Raw genomic sequence first — 26,403 nt, 5'->3', positions numbered from 1 at the left:
GGTAAACTCCAACGAAGTGCAGGTGGCATCTGGCGGTTCATGTTAAAATGTATGACTGAAGTGAAAAGTTTTTTTCACGACTCATCTTCAAGTATCCAAAACATTTCGCGCCATAAACCCCTTAACCAATCATATCAAATTGAAGCTTATGTTGTCAGCATTACGGGGAAGATTTCAGAAATAAAATCAGTCATTGGACAGCTGAGATATTAGATGATTGGTCATCGTTAAAATTTTAACGAAATTAGAACGGTCGGGCTTGTAAGGGTTAATAAAGCTTATGATTAGACAACGCTGTCTCATCAATCGTTACACTATTAAATCTGCTTAGCATCATTAGCATGCTGCACATTTGTTAAAGCTCTTGCATTCAAGTTGAATGATCATCTCAATACCAATGTTTCCCAAAAGGGCTTGTCCCAAGAAGAACAGTATTTCCTTAAACACACATGAGGAAACTGAACAGTCCAATCAGTAGACTATGATAAGCTAGCCAACTATGCTACTTTGAAATAGTAAGCCTAAGCTATAGGCTAATCTGCATAAAGTGTGCTGTCATAAATATCAGACATTCAGTATTCTCTCTTTTTATATCAGGATATAAAATAATACAGATATATTATATTGTAATCCTCTGGTGTTCAATGTCTACCCCCCCCTCAAAAAAAAGAAAAATCGAGGTTCGTATCACCATGGGTAAAAAATCGTGATACACCAACCTAACAATTCGATTCGTATCATTACAGCCCTACTGTATATAGCTACAGCCCTATCCTCCAAAAATCTGTCTATATTGGACCAAAAAACTCAGCAAAATCAGCTTAATGAGGGTAAAAACGTGACCAAACCGAGTTTAAATAGTGATTTTGAATCTTGAAAATGTCAGATATGGACTCAGCATCTCCAGTAACCCCTAAAAACATACTCACATTGTCTATTTTGTCCAAGCAGCTCTTATAATATGATCAATATAGGTGATTATGCTAATTTATGCTAATTAGCTCAATTACACAAATTGCCCATAGTATATATTTCCATCATAAAACTTTGGTGTACTCAACATTTCCGGGTCCACAATGGGGCTCTATGGGCTGTCAACCGGACTATGAGGAGCTTGCTGAGGGATCAGTCTGGCAGGAAGACCCAGAATTTTTGAAGTTGCCTGAATCAGATTGGCCTGTGAAAACTGCCAGAGAGATCAACTCTTCTATTGCTGAGATCGGAGAACTTCGGAAGAAAGGCGTTCTTGGCACTGGTCACAGCAGGAGCCAAGCCCAGGAAATGGTCAGGCCCAACCAGTGTTGCGCTTGTACGCCTTGTGGACCCCCGACGGTTCAGTTCACTGGCACGACTGTGCGGGACCATCGCCTGGATGAGACAAGCAGTAAAAATCTGGCTGGGTAACAGCCAGGCCCCAGTTCAGTCAAAGTGGGAGGCAAGACCATACCTGTCTGTGGAAGAAAGAGCAACAGCTTTCAAAGATCTAGCTCTCGCAGCTCAAGAGTTCCGCAACATAACCCTGGATCGCCTGGTTGTCAGAAGGAGGAAAATACAGGACTCCAATGCTGGTATGAGTATAGAGTGGCTGTACCGCTAATCCCATGCCAGTCGTGGCTCGCAACCCTACTGGCCAGGGAGGAACATGAGGAAAACCATGAAGGTGTCGCCTCTACCCTTCCACAAACCAGAAGGAAAGCCTGGATCATGCAGGGACGAAGAACAGTTAAGAAGGTGCTGAACAACTGTGTCATCTGCAGAAAGAAAAGAGCCAAGATGTGCCAGCAAGTAATGAGTGATCTCCCTTGAGTGTACCAAAAGAGCAAGCCCATTTGAGTATGCAACCCTCGACCTTTTTGGCCCCTTCGAGGTGAAAGACGCTGTTAAAAGAAGGACAAGCAAGAAGGTCTGGGGCATTGTTTTCTGTTGTATGGCCTCGAGAGCCGTCCATGCGGACCTCACCGATGACCAGTCGGCAGAAAGCTTCCTCCAAGCATACTCCTGCTTTGTTGCTTTGAGGGGGCATCCAAGGAAACTATGGTCCAACAGAGGCATCAACTTCATCTGTGTGAGCTGCATAAACATCTGGCTTGCCTGCAGGCTGCGTCCATAGAAGATGTAGCTGCTAAGAACGGGACTGAATGGAAGTGGGATTTTCACCCTGCAGATGCACCCCACAGGAATGGAGCTGCGAGGCAGCTGTGAAGCTTTTGAAGAGGGCGCTCATGAGCCTCGAGTAGCTACAGGGTCTCTCACATGGGGGGAGCTCCAAACTCTGTTCTATCAGGCAGCCAACCTGACAAACGAACACCCAATTGATGCCAGAGCTCAAGAACAGGAGGACTCGGTCTAGTACTTAACACCCAACTCCCTCATACTGGGTCAAACATTGCTTGAAGGAGACACCAGCGGGCTTGACCTAGAGACCCATCCCTGGCGTCGTTTAAGTCAAATCAGAGTGCACCGGTTCTGGGCAAAGTGGAGGGAATTAGCTGGCCCAAGTCTGTTCATTCCACACAAGTGGCACCGGACAGAGAGGAACGTCAAAATCTGTGACCTCGTCTGGATTGCTGACCCAAATGCTTTGAGAGGTGAGTGATTTTGGTAAGTTCCCTGGATCAAAATATCAGAATATGATCAAAAGATTTTTTTGATCATATTCACTGAAACCGACACTATGCTCCGACAAAACAACATAAATCAGCAGGTTTTAGAAAAAAACAGCACTTCTACCTCTATCTAGAGCCTGTTATTTGTTTTGCAAAAATCCACAGCTCCCAGTTCTTCTGGTCCAATCAGAGCAGGGCTGTGTGAGATCTGACTGTCAATCACAGTCTGGTGCAGTCTGGTGTGCACTGACGAGCACAAACTCGATGAGAGGGTGCTCTGTGGTAGTGGGGGAGGGGCATGAGAGTTGTAAACATTTAACATTTTGTCCCCTCTGTCAGACTTGCCGACTGCAGCTTTAAGTGGGAGGTGTTTTCTGTGGAGTACTGTCATTTGTGAAGTTTTGTTATTTCTTATTTACATGCTTGATAAAATGTTTACCTTAAACCAGAGCTATAAATGCTGCCAGTAACACTTATGGAGAAACGTTTGAGGTTTAGCAGCCCAATAGTGTAGTGCCTCTTTAGGAGAAGAGTGTCCTGTACATGTGACCGGTGTTTACTACGTGAAAAGGAAGCACGAGATTCATTTAGTTTGTAATGACTTTCGACCCGGTGTGCAGCCACTTGGTTTTTTACCTGGTTCCCTTTGTGAAAAAATAAACAAACAAATGTGGAATACAGAGTAATATCCTTTGTCCACTGGGTTGCCCTTTCCGTGGGGAGAACACGGAACACCACCCTTCTCTTCTCTTTCCACAAAACTCACCAGAAGTCATCATTTAAAGGGTAGTTTTTAAAAAAATCTTCCAGCGGAGCGTGCCCCCGGACCCCCCTATCTTGACTGGGGGGGCCTTTTTACATCTGTGCCCAGGGGTTAATAATCTGTTCATGCCTATGTATGTCAAAAGTTTGGAATACCCTAATTGACTGACTTAACTAATTACTTATTTATGTATTGAAATTCTGTTTGGGGGTCCCCCAGTCACCACCACAGATTTGGTCCCTCCCCCAATGTTGACATCATAACTACGACTTTGCTGTATAGGACCAAACCTGCAACAAACCCAACTTAAAGGACCAGTATGTAGGAAATAATGGAAAATAAATTGTAACCATTGCAAAAATGATCACCATATGTCGTCAGAGAGTAAGGAAACACGATGAACTGAAGTAATGGCTTATTTTAGAACATTACTATAACCCGTAAAAAAAATGAGTTACGGGCCGGAATCTCTTAGAATTTTCGTTTATGTTTTGAATGATTTAATTCTAGAATAGCATATTAATAATGGACTGGCGCGTTCTCCTATTTGGGTTGCCAGTTTAGCAAAGGCCACCGTCAACAGCTGTCAGTTCATGAACGAGTAGCCTATGAGAGGCAGGCAAATTTTCAAAATTAAAACAAGAAACCAATTAAGTGGACACCGGAGGAGCCTTCCTGAGATGGTGACGTCTTCGTCAAACGAAGAAGATTAAGTCTGACGCAGAGCTGACCATATTTCTCCACAACAGGTAGCCTAGGCTAAACGCCATCTGCATCGTTAACTTCAGCGAAATATGTTTTCACTATTTCCGTAATGTGTAGCTGGGTCATGGTTTGAGACAGGAGGGCCGCTAGGGTTGTATTCCAAAGTAGTAATAAAATATTAGCTGCTGATTTCTTTTCATGACGAGCACTACGCTTGAATGATTTATGACTGAATGGAACGTTGCATTTTTAAGCGCCAGAACTGCTTATCATGTGACAAAGTTTAAGCTTACAACAATCATCATCTTCTAATGTATCCTTATGTTGAGATGTCCATTCGCTTTACATAGGCATTTGTGCGCAAAGCATATTTAAATTAAGACAGTACACAAGCTATTTTTATTTTTGTAATATTGAATGATTTCATGAATAAAAGCGTTGAAAAGTTGTACGCACAGTGCGCATGGTTGGAGAAACGTTAAAGCAGCTGCAGGTCAACTAACATTAGCTAAGTCTTCATTACATCTGGCAACCCAGAAGAGGCTCGCGTCTAGGTAGTCTTGAGAACGTTCACCAGTGTTTTGATTTTGGCCTACAGAACGTTCGGTAACAATCCGACAAACCGCTCCTTTAATGGTCAGGGCCACTGATCTAGCACCAGGTGCTTACACATCACAATGAATGTTGCTACGGTTACATGGTAACTGTGTCATGTAGCGCAGTATCTTGCTTTGATGAATTTATGTATACATTTTGGCAGTTGGTAAAATGGCCTATGATGATGTGAACCCAGCAGGAACTCTAGCCCTGGTGCTTGTAACCTAGGCCAAAGTTCCTGGGTTTAAGTTCCTGGATGGGCCACAGTATTAACGAGGCTATTCTATTCTTATCTCACTTTATTTCGCATAATGGTCCCTTAGAAGAATCAGGTGCACTGCAAAAACTGCTTATCTAACAAAATCTAACCAAGTGTTATTAATCTTATATCAAGATAAAAAAGTTGGTATTGTTTTCAGTATAAAGAGACTTACCTAGTGCTTTCTTGTGAAATCATTTGACTTAATTTAAAAAAAAAGGACTTTAAGACATCTCATCTTGAAAACAAGTGCCTTAAGCAAATTTGTCCTAAAAACAAGCAAATTTGTCTGCCAGTGCGTTGAGCAAATTTGTCTTGATAAGACTCCTAAAAATAAGTTAAAGTCTTCTTAAATTAAGTGAAAATTATCTTTTGAGAGGGCGCTAGGTAAGTCTTTTTATACTAAAAACAATACCAAATAGATTTTTTAATCATAATATAAGATCAATAACATTTGGTTAGAATTCATTTTTTGCAGTGTGAGCAGGGTTCAACATAAGCTCTGGACACTGTTATGCTGGACACTACAGATGAGATTTCATTTCAAATGTTACTTTCCTATCATCCTCAAACACTTCAATTTCTGATGCCGCACTGACACTCAGTGAATCTAAAGAAGGCTTGTTTTGTTGCTTTTTCAGGTTATCAAACACAACATGCCACAGGAACACAGTAATGTTGGTCTTGATGGACCTCTGTATACTTACTGCCATTTCCAATCATTCCCAACATTATGGTTGTGGAAGGTGTAAACACTTGTGTGACTGACATGAATGAATCTTATCTATGAATCTAAACATTTTTTTTTCAAGGTTTGGATGTTGGTGCAACGTAAATGGATGTACTTGGAGAGCATCTTCATTGGAGGAGATATTCGTTCCCAACTTCCTGAGGAGGCCAAGAAGTTTGACAATATTGACAAAATGTTCAAAAAGGTTTTTATTTTTTTAGTTTATTTTCGTTGACTGGGATTTTACACCAATAGCAAGATGTAGGTGTGAATGCAATGTAAATCAATCAACTTACACTGCCATTATCTCTGACATGACGTAACAATGTGGTAAACATTGTTAGTACGTGTATATTTTATAACTGCTCAAAAAATTGAATTGAAAGTGTAAACATGCTCTGGTTGGATGGAAAACATGTGTAAACCACTGCCTGTCTAAATTGCTTTATTAGTGACCCTTAGTGGCAAATTGCATCAAAATTCATACCCTTTCTTCACTGTTAAATTGCTCGCCGAGTACTCATCACACAGATATTACATGCATATGAAGTGAATTGCTGGAATAAGTTTTCAGAAGAAAATGAAATTGAATTAATATGAAATGTAAGCATATTTACATTCTGCTGTGAGTGACCAGGGCGGCCAACCCATGTTTTGGGATGTGAGCTGGTGTAGGAAAAGTGGAAGTCTTATCAAGACAAATTTGCTCGACAGACTGGCAGCCAGATTTGCTTGTTTTTAGGACAAATTTGCTTAACGCACTGGCAGACACATTTGCTTGTTTTTAGGATGAGATGTCTTTAAATAAGGCAAACTCTTCTTAAATTGTGTTAAATTATTTTACAAGTTAGGTACTTGGTGATTTATTGGAATCTCACAATGAAAACAATGAGGAAAAATCCAGCCTTGAAGGGAAGCAAATTTATTCTGAGAAAAAAGAAAATCTCATAAAGAAATAAATATTTTCAACAAAAACATGTCACCCACAATTACCCCTGATTGTAATATCTTCTTAAGCCTCCCTTTGACAGTAAAACAGCCCTGTAATATTCAATTCAATACAAACATTGCTTGGCGTGTTTAACCATGTTTTTGTTTTTTTCCAAACAGATTATGGCAGATACAGTGAAGGACCCTGGTATTAAGAGGTGCTGCCTCATGCCAAATCGCTTGATTGACTTACTGAGTTTGAGTGATGGATTAGAACGATGTCAGAAAAGCCTGAATGACTACTTGGATTCTAAGCGTAATGCCTTTCCCAGATTTTTTTTTATTTCTGATGATGAGCTGCTCAGTATTCTGGGAAGCAGTGAGCCAACATGTGTACAAGAGCACATGATCAAGGTAATTAATGAGCACAGTTTCATACAAGTTGTTTTCTATGTCAACTCAACCAGGGGTTCCTACCTCTGTCTGTCTCTCTGTCTGTCTTTATGTATATGTATGTATTTATGTATACAGTATACTACGACGGAGTATTAGGGCCACACATGAAGAAAAATATTTTTGCCATGGCGAGATTAAACTCGACATGTTGACTTTTAAGTCGCCATGTCGACATTAAACTCGATATTTCAAGAATAAAGTTGAAATATCATATCTACTTTAATCTCGACGTGTCGACTTTAAAGTCGACATGCTGACATTAAACTCGAAATACAGTTTAAACATAGCCTACAGTTTAAGCTACTGTATGTAGCCTACACTAACACACAATATGTGACATGAATAATAGGCCTACTTCAAATAGGTGTTATTTCAGATAGATTGCAGATATTCAGATAGATTGCGTCTTCTGTTAACTACTCATTGCCGTCATCGTGAAGCGCTGTATCTAGCGGTTATGGAAATACCATGCACTATGCCATTTATATAGCTAGAATAATACATGTTTCCAATGATATATAATGTTTCTATAGTACAAAATGTTATTTCATAAAACAAACTAGTTATTTTTATCTTGATATTAAGACTAATAATCTTAGATTTTATTAGATAAGCAGGTTTTTTTTACTTTTCCTAGTTTTTTACTTTTCCTTCATTGTCATGTCTGGAATAATCGATAGGGGAATATTTTGATCAGGGGTTGACACAGGGGGAGATTGCACTGCGTTTCCTAATTGTGCACTGCGTTTCCTAATTGGGAATAATTTTAAGATTAGTCCGTGGCACCTCCAGAAGACTGGCCCGGCTCATCTTTAGGCTACTGGCGGAGATAGTCGCGTTTCCATCAAACTTCCTAATGCGCATTTTAACTACGTGAAATGTGCATAAAAATTCTAATCGCTAGAGGGGGGTTGATTACCTCTCGATGCGCATAAGGTTGATGGAAACGGGTTATTCTCATAGTGTGACGTAGCCTAACCTTCACAGAAACTCAGCAGTCTCTTGCGCTTCCCCAACATTAGGCAACTTGATGTGCTCTCTTGCTTGTTCCCGTAGGATAAAACAAACTGAATACACACATCGGTGCACAGTTGTTTTGCTGACGCCAAAGGTTTCGCACACGTAGCAAGTTTACAACTGTGCAGTGCCCGTTCAAACATGCCATTCCTGTAGAAAACCCGTAGCAGGTACGCCTGCTTTAAAAAATAAGACGATAGGGAAAAACATCATTCCAGCTAAGCATTCAATAATAGCCTACTGAATAATAAATTAGATGACGGAATGAATTCCGACCACAGAGAGGAGGGTGTTCATTTCACTCAACGTAGGCAAAGTGTCCCATAATTGGAATCAATAGGTGTTGCATTTTATTTATGCACATTACCACGGATGAGTTGGATGGAAACGCTGAGGTCGTGACTAGCTAGACGTCTCGGTCGTTTTCCCGTGATCATGAATTAATTGTGTTGTTTTCCCGAGATCACAAATTAATTATTTTGATACCTCGAGATAACAAGGTGAAAAAAATAATGATATGACCTGGCCTCTCTCGGCTTCCGTAATAAACCGCTAATGACGTTTACTTTTGACCATCGCATTTATCGCCTGTAACTCTGTGATAAAAGGACCTACAGTGGGCAGTGCTTCGACTTGGCCAGCTTCCCTCGCGGTCCACGCGCAGGATCACGCGGCATCACGCAACTTTAATTTGTATTTTTCCAGTGACGCTGCAGCGACACTGCAACAACCGGCAGAGTCTCAAGTGAGCAGGGGGTCTCGAAAAAAGAAATGGAGCTGGAAAACCCTACACAGACTTCACTACAGACTTTAGTATTCACCCTACACAGACTTCACTACAGACTTTATTTAATAGCCAGAAATATGCCTGCCCTGCCCTAATAAAGAAATATTTGGTTAACGGCGAGTGAGCGTTTGCAGCCGTAGAAGAAACGCAGGACAAATTAAACATTCTGGTTTTCTCCAAGTGCAACGATGATAGACAGACATCATTTGGACAAAATATAGAGCATATTAACCTCCGTTGCTCAGCCAAATGCCTTCCTGTTACGTCCTGTTATCACGGAGTTACGATTTTTGATGGTCACAAGTTTACTTCATTAGCGTTTATTTTTTTGATTATTAAAGAGTGTTTTTCATTTAAAGGCTTGACTTCGTGCTTATTCAGAAGAGCATTTAGTGCTCTCCCCAATCCCAGACGTTCACATTGCATGTTTGTTTGTGATGGATGCAACCACAAGATACATTTGTCATAGGCGCCAATACCGTGGGTGCTCCGTCTCTCGGGCACCCACTGAAAACATCGAGCACCCACGTGTGCCAGCTTACAGCCCCGGCTAAATTTACATTAATTTAAAATCAAACATCGCAGTTTATGTTAAATTCAGCATCTCTCATAATGTGATTGGATATGTTGCTGTCAATTCCCTACTCCATATACTAACCACCAATGAGAGCGTCTCTTGTATGAAAATTCCTGACACTTCCCACCTGAAGAATTAACGCAAGGCTTTGTCGGGTCTTCAGCCCCGAATGTATATAGCCCTGAATATAATTTTAAAAGTAGTCTGACAAAGCTTATTGTTTTGTGACACAGCTAAACACTGGTACCTCATAGAACGTCTATAACATGGCCTAGGTGGTCGCAACTCACAAAAGTAAAGCAGATAGAAAGAACTCACGCAAATCTAGCCTACAACACGCAGACAGCTTCATGCGCAGGGGAGAGAGCACATGCGCGCACAGGTGCTTTATGATTGTTGGCTTCTGATGGTATCTTGCTAATTCACTGAACTGCGTTAGGTGACACAAATGGTATTGCCTTTATCTTATAACTCCTTGTCTGAGCGACTACCAGACCTATGGTTTTTAAAAGTCAGATGTTCCCTGACAAAGACATTCGAAAATGTTTATTGACTTGAAAAATACACTAATTTTTGCAAACTCCCTTCATTCAACCCTTGAAGACATCGCGGTCTGGTGCGCTATGTAGATCGTTTCTCGTACCATTTAATTTCTCAGAATTTAGGTCTACTAGGCCTACAATAACATCACCAAATACATCTTTTATTTTTAGTTGATCAACCACAAAGAGTAGCATAGGCCTACTGTGCACAGTGCACTGACGACTGTAGCAGCCCAAGGTAACCAATTGTTGTAGATGAGAGGCAACCCCTTGTTTCAGATAGCCTGGACAACATGTTACAAGAATACAAGTGTAACATAATGAAACAAGTCCCATAGCATTGCCTAGTTCCCTTCCCCAGGTATCTTAAAGGATTCAAAGAGAGAAAAAGAGACTGGTATACAAAAATAATCTCAATTTATTATTGCTAATGGTTTGGTTAAAATATTGACGGTTGGCAACCAATACAAATGACCAACAGCACGGCCTCACTATCACACAAAACACAATGTATCGGACACCTCAATCTCAGTTAGCACTGCAACCACAATAGGAGAACTCTGTATAAGCATGCAAGCTCAACACTGGGTAATACATGTGAAGCCACACCACATCTATGTTGGAGGCTGACTGCGGACAAGTGTTGTGCGATGTTAAAATACTGTTTTGGTAAAACCATTCAAAATAACAACCATCCCTTTAAAAAAAAGAATAAAAGAAACAAACAAAACCAATATACACAATGTACAATGAGTGGAGGTACAGTACAATTCTTAAAATTACGATAGGGGAAAGCGGCAATTACACCTAGGAGCACTCGATGTCTGCAACAAATCACAAGCATACCATAAGCACACGTAGCATACAACCAACTGCACAGGTTTCTTTCTATTTGTATTGTCCTTCCCTGGGTTACAAAATAGTGTTCACATGGTATAATGTCCCACTTACAACATATCACACATAATACATATATAGAATCTATTTTTTTTTACCCACAGCAATAGTGCAACATGTTTAAGCAGGGAAAACACAAACAAACAGCACTGTACATCCCACATTAATGAACTGCTACTTTGCACTAATGGTCCCCGCTCTATTAAAGTGCGGCCTTGGTTACCGGGCTTCTTAAGTTGCACGCAACAGTCCATAAACAGATGCTTACCATTCCTGTTTACAGCATTACAGCAATTCGCCAGTGGTGAAGGAAAAACTCTCGCTGCTCCAGCTCACGACGTCTCTGCTTTCAGCTGAGAACAAAGGCGATGTGCCGACCAGTATGACTGAACTAGCCTACTCTCGTCCAACTTTTAACAAGTTGTGCTTGACGCTGAGAGCAAAGGCTATGCGCCGACCAGTATGAATGAACTCTCGTACAACTTTTAACAAGTCGTGCTCGACGCGAAAACGAGGATTCTGACTCCAGTATAAATTAACTTTTACCAGCTCGCACTTGACGCACGCTGACTGGCCCAACCAAACAATTAAGACTGACAATTAAGCCACTCTACACGCTGCTTCTTATCTACTTCCTAGTCCCAACCACACCCTATAGTACCTGAGTGGAAAACCAAATAGAGGAGGTTAGCCTACAACGGACTCCCTCTGTTGGAGGGGAGTAGGTATAGATAGCCTACCTAGGTGTCAGTCTTAACACACTTCATCCGGTTACACAAGGATACAAGGAAGTTTATTGTCACATGCAGTGCTGGCCAAAAGTATTGGCACCCATGCTAAAGTTGACTGAAAAGAGGAATATAAAATCATCTTTTGGAAATTGATCTTAATGCCTTAAGTGAAACATGAGGAAATATCTAACCTTTAAGGACACCAATTTTCTTAATGAATGAATAATGTATCATAAATAAATAAATGTTCTTCCTTAAAATACAGGGGTCATAAGTATTGGCACCCCTATGTTAAATTCCCATAGAGACAGGCAGATTTTTATTTTTAAAGGCCAGTTATTTCATGGATCCAGAATACTGTGCATCCTGATAAAGCTACCTTGGCCTTTGGAATTAAAATAGCCCCACATCATCACATACCCTTCACCATACGTAGAGATTGGCATGGGTGTTATTTCAGTTAGCCTATTAGCTGGTTTGATTTGCATTGAGCCTACAATGGCCAGTTCAGACAAAGCCGAAATTACTCATTTTGAAACATTTGTGTGGTTATATTGCTTGACTTAAATCCCAGAGAGTAGGCTAGGCTACCGCACCCCATAGTGATGGGCCTCGTGGTCTTACGCGTTCATTGTGGGGTATAAACAAGCTGAGAATTTAGCGGTGTCACGTCTGCCTGTCACAGACGTGGGGAGCTGAAGCTTGGGATACAGTTACTACAGTAACAGTATTTTATTTGACTTCTTATGGAATATTTTTTTTTTTCACTTTTATAAAGGCTTTGTTTGAATGCTGTTGGAACAAATAGAAGGCCTAGTTGATTGTAAAGGCAACTTTCTGTTGCAATATTCTGTGTGTTCTGGACTGCAGGTAACTTGTTAAGCCAGTGGTTCTCAAACTTTTTCTTTCATTCCCCACTTTGATCAAGGGGGCATTGACTGATGATAGTGGAGATAATGTGTTATCCCGAGGCCTTTGCTAGACAGCATCTCCGACGGTAGTCTACCCTATTAAAAATTATAGTTTTCGATGTTATAGAAAAATATAAGTTTTCGATGTCCCAAACGGAGCCATATTGTTTTAACGATCTGTATGCTACTCACCAAAATGTAGGCATGGGAACATGATGAAGTATCCAACTGTCGTGTGTTAAATTATTGTGATTACGAGTCAGTGGTTTTCAAACATTATGCGTGACTCGGACATCTAACGAAATGCAACAGACTCATATCGTCCTCGCATTCGCAAAATGAGGACATACAGACTGCTCAGATAACAGGTGTACCTCCAGTTATGGTTTTAGTCAAGTCATTTAAATGTGCTGGTGAAACAGTTGTGTACTCTATTGTTATTTATTGCCTATTCACCCACGCCGTCAATTCTGTGGCGCAGTGCGTTAAGGCCGGCTGATGACAGCCGCTGTTATGCAGCAGTTATCAGTCCCCTGTCCAAGAGTTCGAATCTGGGTTAAGCGTAGTTAGCTTTTGGGAAACGCACCCCTGATGTCTGATGTGTGATCAGTGGAATATGGGGAGGGAAGTGGCAGTGTTTTTTTGCGCGTCTGCAGAAGTCAGCCAAATATGAATGTAATTCTGTGGCATAAAGCAGATGTATTGGTTTCTTGTACAGAAAAATAAAAAATGACATGTCAAGCAGTCAATTGACTACATTGCAGTCAAGAAGTAGGGCAAATTAATTTACGAAACCAAAACATGGGTCATAGTTGTCTAAGCCTCTATTGCGTAGCCTGTTAAAAACTTCGCTAGATAGTATTAAATCGTAGCCTCCTGCTTTTTCAGAAGGGGCGGCAGGCAGAGCGATGTACAGTGGCAGAGCGACGCACAGTGGCTGAAAGTGGTACTAAAGCTTCACGCAGCTTCACGCAGCTTCACGCCTCGTAATGCGCGACTGAAGTGGTCATTTGAAAACGATGCCCACTGTAACAGGAAAGTATTTGGCTGAGCAATGGAGGTTAATATGTTCTATGTTTTGTCCACATGCTGTAGGCCTATGTCTATCATTATTGCACTCGAAAAAAAACTGGAATGTTTCATTCGTCCTCCTTTTCAATCGTCCCAAGCGGTCGTTCTCTCTCCAAACTAACTTTATTCTCAAAATGTTGAGTTTAATGTCGACACGTCGAGATTAAAGTCGACATGATATTTCAACTTTATTCTCGAAATGTCGAGTTTAATGTCGACATGGCGACTTTAAAGTTGACATGTCGAGTTTAATCTCGTCATGGTAAAAATATTTTTTTCTGTGTGGCCCTAATACTCCGTCGTAGTATACACAAATGTATTTGGCTTGTGCGACAACAAAAAACAATATTGCAGGTAGGGATCGACCGATATGTTTTTTTCAGGACTGATACCGATATCAATTATTACCAAAACAGGAGGTCGATAACTGATATGTACATTGTCAAAAAGGGGGGTAGATAGTAAAGGCGATATGCTGCAAAAATTTAATTCAAAAGCATTTAATTATGCAAACTTTTCTTTCTTCTTTTGATACACAATTGTCTATCAACTTGCATCACTTGCAAGTGTATATCCTGTGTAGGCCTATCATGTTAATCCAAGAGCTGCGTGATAGCAATTATTTTCATAGTGTAGACCTACACAATGGGCTATGTGCTTGTTAAGGGACCTGTCACAAAGAGGATGCTTTGCCATCGTGTGTGTGAGTGCACGAGAGAGGGAGAGGGAGAGGAAGAGGTGCATGCGTGATGGCAAGTGTTACGGTTGAATAGTTTAACAAAACAGTTTTAAAATAGTTCTTAGGCTATTTAAGCATGCAATTTGTGTCCATATGCTATAAGCTACACTTTTGAGAGCCTAAAAGGCACGTTAATAGCCAGCTCAGGATGCGATTTAGTTCAGGTCGGATTAAATTACGACTGGCCCTGAGTGCATGTAGTGTTTTCTGACAGTCCGTTTCAAAAAGGAGCAATTTGACTTTTTGACGTTCGCTATCGCATAATTTAGGACTTGTCTGTACTATGTCTGCAGGGCTGCCAACTTTTCAAAAAACCTTGGAGTGAGATTTGGTGGGGGCCAACCAAAATTTTGCTGCGTATATAGGCTACATAGGACATTTTTGTTTGGCTCATTCAGCATTATTACCGTACAATAAAAAAACCTCAGCCTGAACCTGCGTTCATCTGATGCTGTATCGTCCTAAGGGTGTGTTGTAAGAATTTTAAGAAATGTTTGTATATTTTAACTTTTAAATGCATCAATCAGGTGCACTTTCAGAGGTCAGACTTGCTTATTTTTATGGAAATATTTGTGCTGTAGCCTAAACTATTTTGCACTTCAGAATTATATGCACACACAGGTGGAATAGTTATGGTGATATTGCAATAAGTGCACAACCACAAAACATATATGCTACATTTCACAGTTCAGAAATGGTCAAAAATGTGTGTATATTTCAGCACTCCATGAAATTATGCAGAAGTGGTCACTTGTGTTATTCAGCTAGTTAATTTAAGATACGATGTTGGTCATTGTAATGGCCATCTAGCCTATAGCCTACATGCTCTTCCTTTTTCAGAATGTATCCATATCTGGGAACGTATGATGTGAATGTTTGCATATGGCTTATGTCAGGCTTTATATCAAGAAGAAAAAATATTTGTGTCTCATTATTTGGTGTTCTTCATATTTTTGCATTAATGTCACTAGGAAACATGCCAATAGAAATATATTAATTTATCTGTGTAGGCCTAAGTGGGATTGGCTGGAACCTGGCAATATAAGAACCATGATAGTGGGATAATCTATGGGATAGTGGGATAATCTAGTACATACATCAAAAATGTATGTACTGACAAATACTGTAGTTTACATTAGAATACATTATAGTTTCGCCCCAATGAGACTATGTAGAAATGCAATTTCAAAACCGGATTACTCAGGAACCACTTATTGCACAGAGGCATGCTTTATATCCTCGTATTCGGTAAGGTTTGCTGTTTATTGTGATATTGGGTTTACCATGTGTTGTGTGAAGGGTTAGTGAGATATTAAACCGAGAGTAATGGGTGTGCACTGTGTGCAAAATGCAAATATGATTAAATTGTCAGTTCAATGTTCATTTTCTCACGTACCATTTATCACAGCAACAGCGCTAATATCATTGGAAAGCTTAGATTCCGCTCGTTCACGTGATGTATGATATGTATAAGTTTAGTTTAGTTGAACCTCATCTGCCAGGTATTTGACCTACCAGGTTGACACTTCAGCGTGAAAAATACTCAATAAATACTCAAAGCATACCTGAAGCTGGGAAAATGCCGGGGGAAATGGATGGCTTGTGAAGTATAGCATCGCAAATGAGAGAAAATGTAGAAAATTCCACAGACAGGTGCTCTTGAACCCTCTCACCATCTCTGAAAGCATAACTAGTCGATCAGTGGCTCAACAGGTAGATCTAGGCTATAGATAAACTCATCTATCAGGCATTTGACCGATCGGGGTTGACACTTCAGCGTGAGAAATCGGGGGTGTGGCGTGTGAGCGTGTGAAACTAATCAAATGTGTGTGTCTCACGGCCAATGCGTGAGAGTTGGCAGCCCTGTGTCCGCCGAGGTATCCCGTTATTCACAATTAACGGACGAGGCGGAGGCAGAGAACTCGAGTTTGTAGGCTAACTAGTAAACAGCATACCACTAACGTGCATAAATCGGGAATTCGCTAAATGAAGGAAGTGGGTGCTTTACTTATTGATTCGGATCAAAGAGACAATAGCTTACAAAGTGGTGTTTTTGTAACTTCAGTGATGGTTGTGATTCATTGCAACTTCAGCAATGTAGGCTACCTTCCTTACCTTCAAAAAATAGCTCCGTACAGCTGAAGCCCAGTCTACAGCCTGCCTCAGTGAGAATCCTAAACTTTCTCTGTGTTCAGTCTTCGATCCTGATTGGCTGCATTCGTGCTAACTAACAAGACGGTGTAGTGGGCGGGACAATGCTCTTGACCACACAGTAGCAAATGCAGGGAGTGAGAGACGCTTTACAGACAAAGTAGCGCGTTTCATTCTTTATCCATTTCAATATCGGCTTATCGGTGGAAAAAATGACCGAATCCTTGAATCCTTGATGGAAAATTACACGCAAAAAAAAAACGGAAGAAAAAACTCTGACTAAACCTATATGACTGCCGCTTCGCTGCTTGGTGGTCATAATAAGAACATGCAAAGTGACTGAATCAAACTTACAGAGTACTTACAAAAAACTAATCAACACATAAACATTACATACAATTATATAATAACAAAAACAATAGTAACCTAGCAACCAGAAAAGAGACAACATGTGGATGAAAGCGTATTTCGCCTGCAACTGGAGCACAGAATGGAAATGCGCTTTTCTTAGTGTCATCCACTTCCCAATCTGCTCAACTTGGGTATTAAGTCTGTCATAGCCTACGTGCAGTAAATACCATATTTTCCGGACTGTAAGTCGCTCCGGAGTATAAGTCGCATCAGTCAAAAAATGTGTCATGAACAGGAAAAAAACATGTATAAGTCGCACCGAACTATAAGTTGCATTTATTATTTAGAAATGTATTTCACAAAATCCAAAACCAAAAACAGACAGAGACTATGTAACTGGGCACGTACAGGCCAAATAAATAAAAAAATAAATAATGTTAATGAAGATGAAGGAGTAAAGGCAGCCAAGAGGAGGGCCGGAAGGTAATTGTACAGCAATTTAGGCTACAAAAGATTCACTGAAAGAAAATGCTGATGTGGTACACCAAAATTTAGCTAAAATGTGGAGAATATAATGCAATCAAGCATTTTGAGCGGTGTGGAGTCACAAGCTGGCAGCAGATTAAATGCTCACAAGAGAGAGAAAAAGATGCGGTTTTAAAAGTGTGTGACCGAAGCTAGCCAGGCGATAAGAGTTGGCCCACTGTAGGGCCCGACGGTAATTGTAAAGCAATTTACAAAAGATTCACTGAACAAAAATGCCGATATGGTACATGAAAATTTAGCTAAAAATGTGGAGAATGCAGTGCAATCAAGCATTTTGGCAACATGGAGGCACAAGCCAGCAGCAGAGCAAATTTTCGGGAGGCCAACTCCCAGAACGAGAGAGAAAAAGATGCACGTTTTAAAAGAACATGCAGAGGAAGGCGTGAATAGCTGCCAGCTGAGGCGAGCCAGGCGATAAAGAAGGCTGCCAACGAGGGCCCGATGCTAATTGTAAAGCAATTTACAAAAGATTCACTTAACAAAAAAAATGCTGATGTGGTACATGAAAATGTTGCTAAAAATGTGGAGAATGCAATGCAATCAAGCATTTTGGATGATATATAGGCACAAGCTGGCAGCAGAGCAAATGCTTGGCAGGCCACCTCAGAGAGAGCGAGAGAAAAAAAGATGCATTTAAAACCAGGGCCTAAATTTCAGCGCGGGATTGCGGGTATTGCGTATAATTTATTAAGTCCCGCAACTCTAGCCATCATAATGTGAGAAATTCCCGCACACATTTTACAGCGCTGTCTGATAACGTTAATTTAATAATGGAGCGGCCTGAATGTGGGACTATTGACTGGACGGACCAACTCTGACTTCAATTGAACGTAGCCCCATGCAGAGACACACGCGCGCAGAACCACTTTGCGGGTGCCTCTCTCTCTCTCAGCAGGATTTGTCACCGCTGAAGTCAAATTATGCTAGGCCTAGGTGCTTCTACAGTACATCAACCGCTATCGACAGGAAAGGAAAACAAAAGTTTTGCGATCAGGAACCGTCAGGAATTTCATGTAGGATTCATGTCAGTTAATATAAATTAACATTTAAAAACATGTTCAATTATAGATTTTTTCATATATAAGTCGCAGGACCAGCCAAACTATGAAAAAAGTGCAATTTATAGTCCGGAAAATTTGGTATTTTGAGTAGTTAAAAAAAAAAAAAAAAGAGCGGAATAGAACTGTTCTACATTATTTTGCTGCTTGTTGACATCTTATTATCATGTATGATCGCTAAACTTTTGATTCTTTTTAATGTTGCCATCAGTTAACTCCATTCAGCTGCACTTGTGGTTAAATTATACTGTTCAGCTAAGGGCACCGCAAATTGTTTTTTAGGGTGATGATTGGTGGTGGGGAGCGCTGTTTACGTAATGAAGTGAAAGCTTAGTAAGTTCCATGCAAAATAGCAAGAATTTTCTGTCGCTTTCAGCGGTCAGAAAAACACGCTATTTTCGCTGTCTATTTGTACACTGAGCCATCAGACTCAAGACTCAGAATGGAGAATGGAACACTACCAAATTGAAAATGTTTATATTTGTTTATTTCATTTTCTCCTTTACAGGAGTGAGCTACCTCTTTTTGTAACAACAATTACCATCAACATTGTTGTGTGGCTATAAAGTATATCTATTTATCAGTCATACTTAAGATGTTATGCGTGTGCAAACTTGCCTTTACTGTGGGGTCAAAATATGTGAAAATGTTTTGAGATTGAAAAGTGGAACTTCGTCTGTTTTTCCATCACACACCCAAACACACAGATGTATGACAATATTGCATCTCTACAATTTGATGTGGGGAGCAATGGAGAAACTATGGCGAAGGCATTGGTGTCAGCAGAAGGAGAGGTGATGACATTGAGGCAGGCTGTGCCAGCAGAGGGGCGAGTGGAGGACTGGATGACCAAAGTACTGCTGGAGATGAGGAGAACGAACAAACTCATCACCAAGGAGGCCATTTTTTTCTACAGCCACCAAAAGAGCAGGTAATAAAGGTGTTCTGTTGGAATACTGAATCTAATAAGATGGGTTGCCAAATAGTGAGTACATAGCAGATATTTGCCTGCAGTTTGCCTGCAGTACACATGCCATCATTGACATAATTCCATAGCATAATTCTTATCTTATATTATTAATCTGGGCACTTTCTTAATTGTTAGCCACTTGATTGTGGTTCTCAACCTTTTTTCAGTGATGTACCCCCTGTGAAATATTTTTTCAGCCAAGTACCCCCTAACCAGCGCAAAGCATTTTACTTGAGAAAAAAAGACTTAAAACAGAGCACTGTGCCATCAGTGACTAATTTATTAATTATGACAGTGATTGACAGGTGATGGTGGCATGTGACAGGTTGGGTCGAACCATCAATGAAACAATGAAATTGAATAGCCTACTGAAATATAAAATTCATTTTATGAACTTATATTTTCCTGAAATATTTATTAAATAATTGTTTTTAAAGTATTTTTGCATGGATTCTACTTTTTAAATATATGTATATTTTAAAATCTCACGTACCCCCATTTGAGAACCGCTGGTATATGCTGTATATCCCCCCTTTCTATCTCTAACCAGCTGTCCTCAAACAGATGTATCCCTTTATATGCTGAGTTTCTTCCTGTTGAACTGGACGTTTTCTGAGCCACCCATCGCCTAAGTGCTTTCTCTTTCGAGGGTTCAGTGCCTCAAAGGGACACGCTGACTTTTTGGGACTTTAGCTTATTCACGGTATTCCCCAGAGTTTGATAGGTCGATGGATGCATACCCTTCTCATCTCTGTGCGTCTAGTTACTCCCACCTCTAGCCTAGCTTAGCACAAGCGCTTCAAAGTGGCCGACTTCGTTAGCCTACACCTCCCAATAGTGAAAAAAGAATTCCAACATTTTCCTATTTACATGCTGTGATTTTTACAAATAACAACGTCAAATGAGACACAGCCCTTTTGTAAGTTTATACATACTTGGTACTATGTTCACATTCCGGTGAATCAGAATCAGAATAACTTTATTCGCCAAATGCATCAACAGACACACAGGAATTTGCCATGGCAATTCAGCAATACAGAAACTCGACAGACAGCAGTATATGCGCATAGCTGCACAAGTATGCTTAAAACAGTTAATAAATAACAGTAATAAAAAGTCCAAGAAAATAGGGTGGGGAGCAGTGGATCAGCTATGGAAATGGCTCTTGGGAAAAATCTATTAAGTATAAGTATAAGTATATACTCTTTTGATCCCGTCAGGGAAATTTGGTCTCTGCATTTATCCCAATCCGTGAATTAGTGAAACAAACTCAGCACGCAGTGAACACACAGTGAGGTGAAGCACACCCCAATCCCGGCGCAGTGAGCTGCCTGCAACAACAGCGGAGCTCGGAGAGCAGTGAGGGGTTAGGTGCCTTGCTCAAGGGCACTTCAGCTGTGCCTACTGGTCGACTGGGTTCGAACCGGCAACCCTCCAGTTACAAGTCCAAAGCGCTAACCAGTAGGCCACGGCTGCCCCTTAACTCTTTAACTGCCACGGAATTCTAGAATACTGCACCCCCTCACTGCCAGAACAACATTCTAAATCCCCCAAAAATCTGCTGGATATTGTCAAACTGTGTATAAAGTACCTGTTTTCTGGTTTTACACTACTTTTTGATAGCTACAGTCAAATAACAAAGGATGTTACACCACTGCCTCTATTTAGGGCTCCAAAAAACATTGTGTATGTCATAAATATGAATGATAAGTTATTTTTGCTAATTGAGGGGCAGCCGTGGCCTACTGGTTAGTGCTTCGAACTAAACGGAGGGTTGCCGGTTCGAACCCTGACCAGTAGGAACGGCTGAAGTACCCTTGAGTAAGGTGCGTGCTTGATATTTAGCTGATGCTAATTTTTTTCTTGAAGTTTGTGAATGACGCAATTAGCATATTTGTGAAATATTAACCAATCGTGATCTGTCTAGAACATGTGGTAACACTTTATTTGAAGGGGTCTACATAAGGGTGACATGTAACCGTCATAAGAATGACTTGACACATGTCATGTACATTAATGACACATTATTGATGTTTATGACTGTTGTCATAATGTGTCATTCGGTTTTTGGAATGTCAAGTTGACATTGTTTGGGTGTCATCATCATGACAACTTGACATTAGCCAATATGACATTATTTGATGGGTCTTTGTCATGACAACTTGACATTAGCCAAGAAAATATAACCTGTTTACAATATTGTCATGACGACTTGACATAGCCAAGAAAGAAATGCAAGGTGTTTGGCATGATATTGTCATGACAACTTGACATATAACTGTTTGGCCTGACCTATCTTCTAGGTTTGTAAAGTGAAGGGCCTGAACAATTGACTGTCATGACACCATTATAATTGTGTCATGAATACTTTCCTTGACCTCAACTACAGTGGTACAGTTTTGACTTGTCATTAAGCTGTCACAAAGAACTATTACACATCAAAATAGTTTCCTGACAGTGTCATGAATTGTCATGACAATTTGACATAATTGTTTAATTATTACATGAACAAGTTCATATAACTGTGTTTGGCCTGACTTATCTTCTAGGTTTGTGAAGTGATGGGTCTGAACAATTGGCTGTCATGACGCCATTATAAATTGGTCATGAATACTTTTCTTGACCTCAACTACAGTGGTACAGTTTTGACTTGTCATTAAGCTGTCACAAAGAACTATTACACACCAAAATAGTTTCCTGACAGTGTCATGAATACTTACCTTTGACCTAAAGTACAGTGAACCATCTGAGATGTTTCCTGAACATGTCATTAAGTGCCATTACACTATCATGTAGGTCATATTTCTGTACATTTTACATTTCTGGAACATTGAGTCTAATTTCAACTACTGTATAATGACAACAAATACCATACTCAGTCATGACTTAAGAGTTTATTTCAGCAATGCATTTTGCAAAACCATAATACATGGACATGTTACCATGCCAGCTAACCTAACTGTGCATGTGGAACATGCATTAAACTATTCACATACTAGTCTTTAAGCACCATTTCATTGCCATCATTTCTGCAGCTTTTTCAAATCATGCACGAGTCTACCCAACACACCATTACGATGACGGATTCCTAACCAGTAGTACCATTCAATCATTTTAAGGTGTGTTTTGAGGGACTGAGGGGTTCGATTCCCCCTGAGAGTCATATTTGTCTGTGTAAGGGGCACTTATTTTAATGTAGAGTGAAGCGCTGCCTTGCTAAGGAACTTTTCACAAGAGGAGTAGACAAATGAAAGTACCAAAATAGTTTACCCAGAACATATAGCCGGCATTTATTAAACATCAAATATCAAACAGTATGACCTTGTTTCTCTTTTCTGTCCTTTTAGTTGTGAAAATCAGTATTTCTCTTAGTTTTCAACCTTTTCACACAAGTTGAGAAAAATATAAAGTAAAATGACCTCAGAGCTTTGATAAAATAACCCCAAAATAATAAACCAAAGTCCATCTACCCGGGTAGTATGCTTTTTTTTAAGTGGTGAGATCTCGCGCTTATCTGTAGGCTACGATGAAATGAAGAAATATTGAGTAGAAGCAGTTTGTGTCGCAGGCAAGATGATCATTCGCGCCCTCTGCTCTTCTGCCTCCCGTGTCCAATGGCAAATTTGTCCAATGGAACACTCTGCATAGCAACAACCTGCATAGCAGGGCAACAATTCAATTCAATTACTCTCTCGATACATTTTAGCTGGAAATATAACTAATATTCATGAACTGTAGTAGCTTATTCTTATTTTTAATCTATACATTCACTACAAAGCCTACATGAAACTTCAGCACTAGCATATCACGTTGTAACATGGCTTCAACATAGCATGAATTAGCACTTCAAATCATTAAACTCATGTTCAACTCCGATTGGTTTTTAGCTTATGCAGTACCATCAATACATTTCCACACAATGCATTAAACAACTGAGTTATATGGAAGCATATGGGTAGCTTTATTCAAATGAGAATGCATTCTGCAATATGCAATTCAAAAAGACATTACATTATGCAATTTAATATTGCAATTTGCAATAATTTCCAACAAATTGTATTTTAATCTGCAAAGTGACAATGAAATCCTAAAATCAATTCCAATAATTTTGGTTAAAAAATAGAATAAACATGGATTGAATTGCATTCCATTTTGCCATGGTACTTCAGTCTCAAAATTCAAATGGCAATTAATTTTGCATTTCAATTTTCAATATTCAGTTTCATCATTTAACTGTCAATTCGTTTTGCAATTTAATATTTAAAGTGCAATGTAGGATTGCATTTTAAAAACATATTTGGCAAAACTGTCAATGCCAGCCTGAAAACATTTTGGATTATTTTGGGCAAAACATTTTGCCATCGTTTTGAGGCATTGGCAATTGCATAATGTAATGTCTTTTTGAATTGCATATTGCAGATTGCATTCTCATTTGAAGAAAGCTACCCATATGCTTCCATAGAGTTACAGCAAAATAAAACTTTTACGTGCTTAACTCATTAAACACATCTATCACGCCATGTCTGCTACTAACATAAATGATGAACACGTGTAAAACACTCACCGGAGAAAACTCATACAAGTAAGTAAACTCCTTGTCATAATTTCGACCCTTTGCTGTTATTCCTTCCTTAGAAGTAGGTTTGGTGGGAAAACCCCTTTTAACTAGCTCTTCAATGTTATTTTTAACTTTTCTTCTCAGTGTGGAAAATCTAAATATGGCTTCAGCTCACTATCGTTTTGCTGTCCTTCTGCTGTTTGCGATTTCTGTCTTCTTCTCTAAGAATCAGTGTAGCAGTTTCCCCTCTATGCAGCGCCACCACTGCCACCTACTGGACAAATACGGTGTGCAGGGAAAACATAACTAAAAGTAAGAAATTAGATATTAAACTAGAATAATGTAATCCTATTAGTAGGCTATTTTCGAGTGGGTTACATCTGACTGCAATGCACCTTCAATATGTTGAGTAGCCTATATCTAATTTATAATGGTGTCATGACAGCCAATTGTTCAGGTTCATCACTTCACAAACCTAGAAGATAAATCAGGCCAAACACAGTTATATGTCAATTTTGCATTTCTTTCTTGGCTAATGTCACGTTGTCATGACAGCGGTTTACATTTTTCTTGGCTAATGTCAAGTTGTCATGACAGATACACCCTCAAATAATGTCATCTTGCCTAATGTCAAGTTGTTATAATGATGACACCCAAACAATGTCAACTTGACATTCCAAAAACCGAATGACACTTAATGACAACAGTCATAAACATCAATACTATGTCATTAATGTGCATGACATGTGTCATGACATTCTTATGACGGTTACATGTCACCCTTGTGTAGACCCCTTCAAATAAAGTGTTACCAAACATGTTTACTATCATATCAACATAGCAACAGCACAGTAACGATGTTTTAATTGGCTACATGTTATCGCGGCAATGATGATGCTCCTTGGGCGCACATATGCACCCTTGGCATTCCAGAACACACTCATTGGGGGCGCATATATGCACCGTTGGCAGTAAACGGGTTAATACTTATTGAGGTGGTATGAGGTCCTATTCCTCATCGCACTGTACCTCCTTCCTGAGGGAAGCAGCCTAAAAATGGCACTTGCTGGATGGGACTGATCAGCAGCAATTTTGACTGTCCTCTTCCTGACTCTGGCCTCATACAAGTCACTGATTGAAAGCTGCCTCTGTCCAGTCAGCTTCTCTGCTGTGCGCACAATTCGCTGCAGTCTGTTCTTTGCCTGGGCAGATGCTGAGGCAAACCATACTGTAATGGATGTCAACAGGCTTTCCACAGTGGCTCTGTAAAACCTGGACCGAACAGAGCTGGAAACGTTCAGTTTGGATAACTACCTTAGGCAAAAATTCCACTGTGAGCCCTCTTAATAATGGAGGTGGTGTTTTCTTCCCATTTCAGGTTGTTTGTAATGCTTAGCAGGGCCTAGGATTTGAATGACTCCACCTAGGTTGCTAGGTTACGGGGACGCTGGCGAGACTGACGCCGCTCCGTTTGGCTGGTTTTTGTTTGAGTTTTTCAATTTTTCGCAATTTAATTTTATTTATTTTTTCTGACAAAGTTTGTCACACGCTTAAACTACGTTTCGGCTATCTAATGTTATAGTTTTCTTGAATTTTACCCCATCGTGGGTTTTGTTTTTTGGAGGACTAACACCTGACCTGGACTGACTGGGCAATCGTTGCGCTGGTTGTGCTGTGTTCCACTGTCTGCTGTTGAGCTTGAGGCTGTTTTTGGGACTTTGGCTACACGTTATCTCTCTCCCTCTCCATCCCATCCTGTCGGCGGATTTGACGCTGAGTTTGTTGACCAGCTGCTAGGTTAGTCGGTTGACTAGACCTTCCAGGGAGATTGAGGCTTTGTGCTGTGTTGCCTTAGCTGCTGCGCCTCCACATACAAGACCTACAGTGTCTGTCTCTTGGACATTTGTACTAGCCTACATGGGATTTCTCTACACCGCTGAGCAGCTCCAACAACTTGCCTCCTCAAATGCCAGCACTTCTATCGATGAAGCTGTGCTCCACCTTTGCCAGGCTACAGGGATCCTTCGGAGGAAGCGCTACATGCACAGAGGGTCGCGTCGCTCCTTTACCATCTATCATCAAGCAACGGAGGATGCTATCCCGACTCTGCAGTCCCGGTGTGGCTCTCCTGTGTGGTCCACTCCTGTAGGCAACTCTGCTCCCCGCAAAGTAAGTCTTCCATCAACACCTCATCACCATACGGACTATGCCTGTGCTACTGCTGCTGCTGTTGCTACTGCTCCCATCACTGCTGCCACTGATTCCACCTGTGCGGGCTCTGGTGGAGAGGCTAATCTCTGCCGGGTAAATCTCTCTAACTGCGGCCCCTTCCAAGAACGTCATGAACAGGACTCTTCTTTGGTTAAGTTTGCTGTCTTAAATGCTCGCTCTGTTTCCAACAAAGCATTTATTCTGAATGACCGTTTTACGTCCCACCATCTAGACTTTCTG

At 40.4% G+C, this 26,403-nt stretch overlaps 1 protein-coding gene across 2 annotated transcripts in view; it reads left to right on the top strand.

Moving 5' to 3' along the window:
* dnah10 (dynein axonemal heavy chain 10) overlaps positions 1–26,403 on the top strand; it is a 344,245-nt gene that overhangs the window by 149,897 nt on the left and 167,945 nt on the right. For both annotated transcript variants that reach the window (XM_048242756.1, XM_048242755.1), the window contains 3 exons: positions 5,743–5,865; positions 6,771–7,004; positions 19,132–19,355. In XM_048242756.1, coding sequence (XP_048098713.1) covers positions 5,743–5,865; positions 6,771–7,004; positions 19,132–19,355 — 581 coding nt within the window. The remainder of the gene's footprint in view (positions 1–5,742; positions 5,866–6,770; positions 7,005–19,131; positions 19,356–26,403) is intronic.

The sequence above is a fragment of the Alosa alosa genome, chromosome 5, assembly GCF_017589495.1.
Source record: "Alosa alosa isolate M-15738 ecotype Scorff River chromosome 5, AALO_Geno_1.1, whole genome shotgun sequence".
NCBI classification, from domain to species: domain Eukaryota; kingdom Metazoa; phylum Chordata; class Actinopteri; order Clupeiformes; family Clupeidae; genus Alosa; species Alosa alosa.
This window is presented reverse-complemented; position numbering and strand designations above follow the sequence as displayed.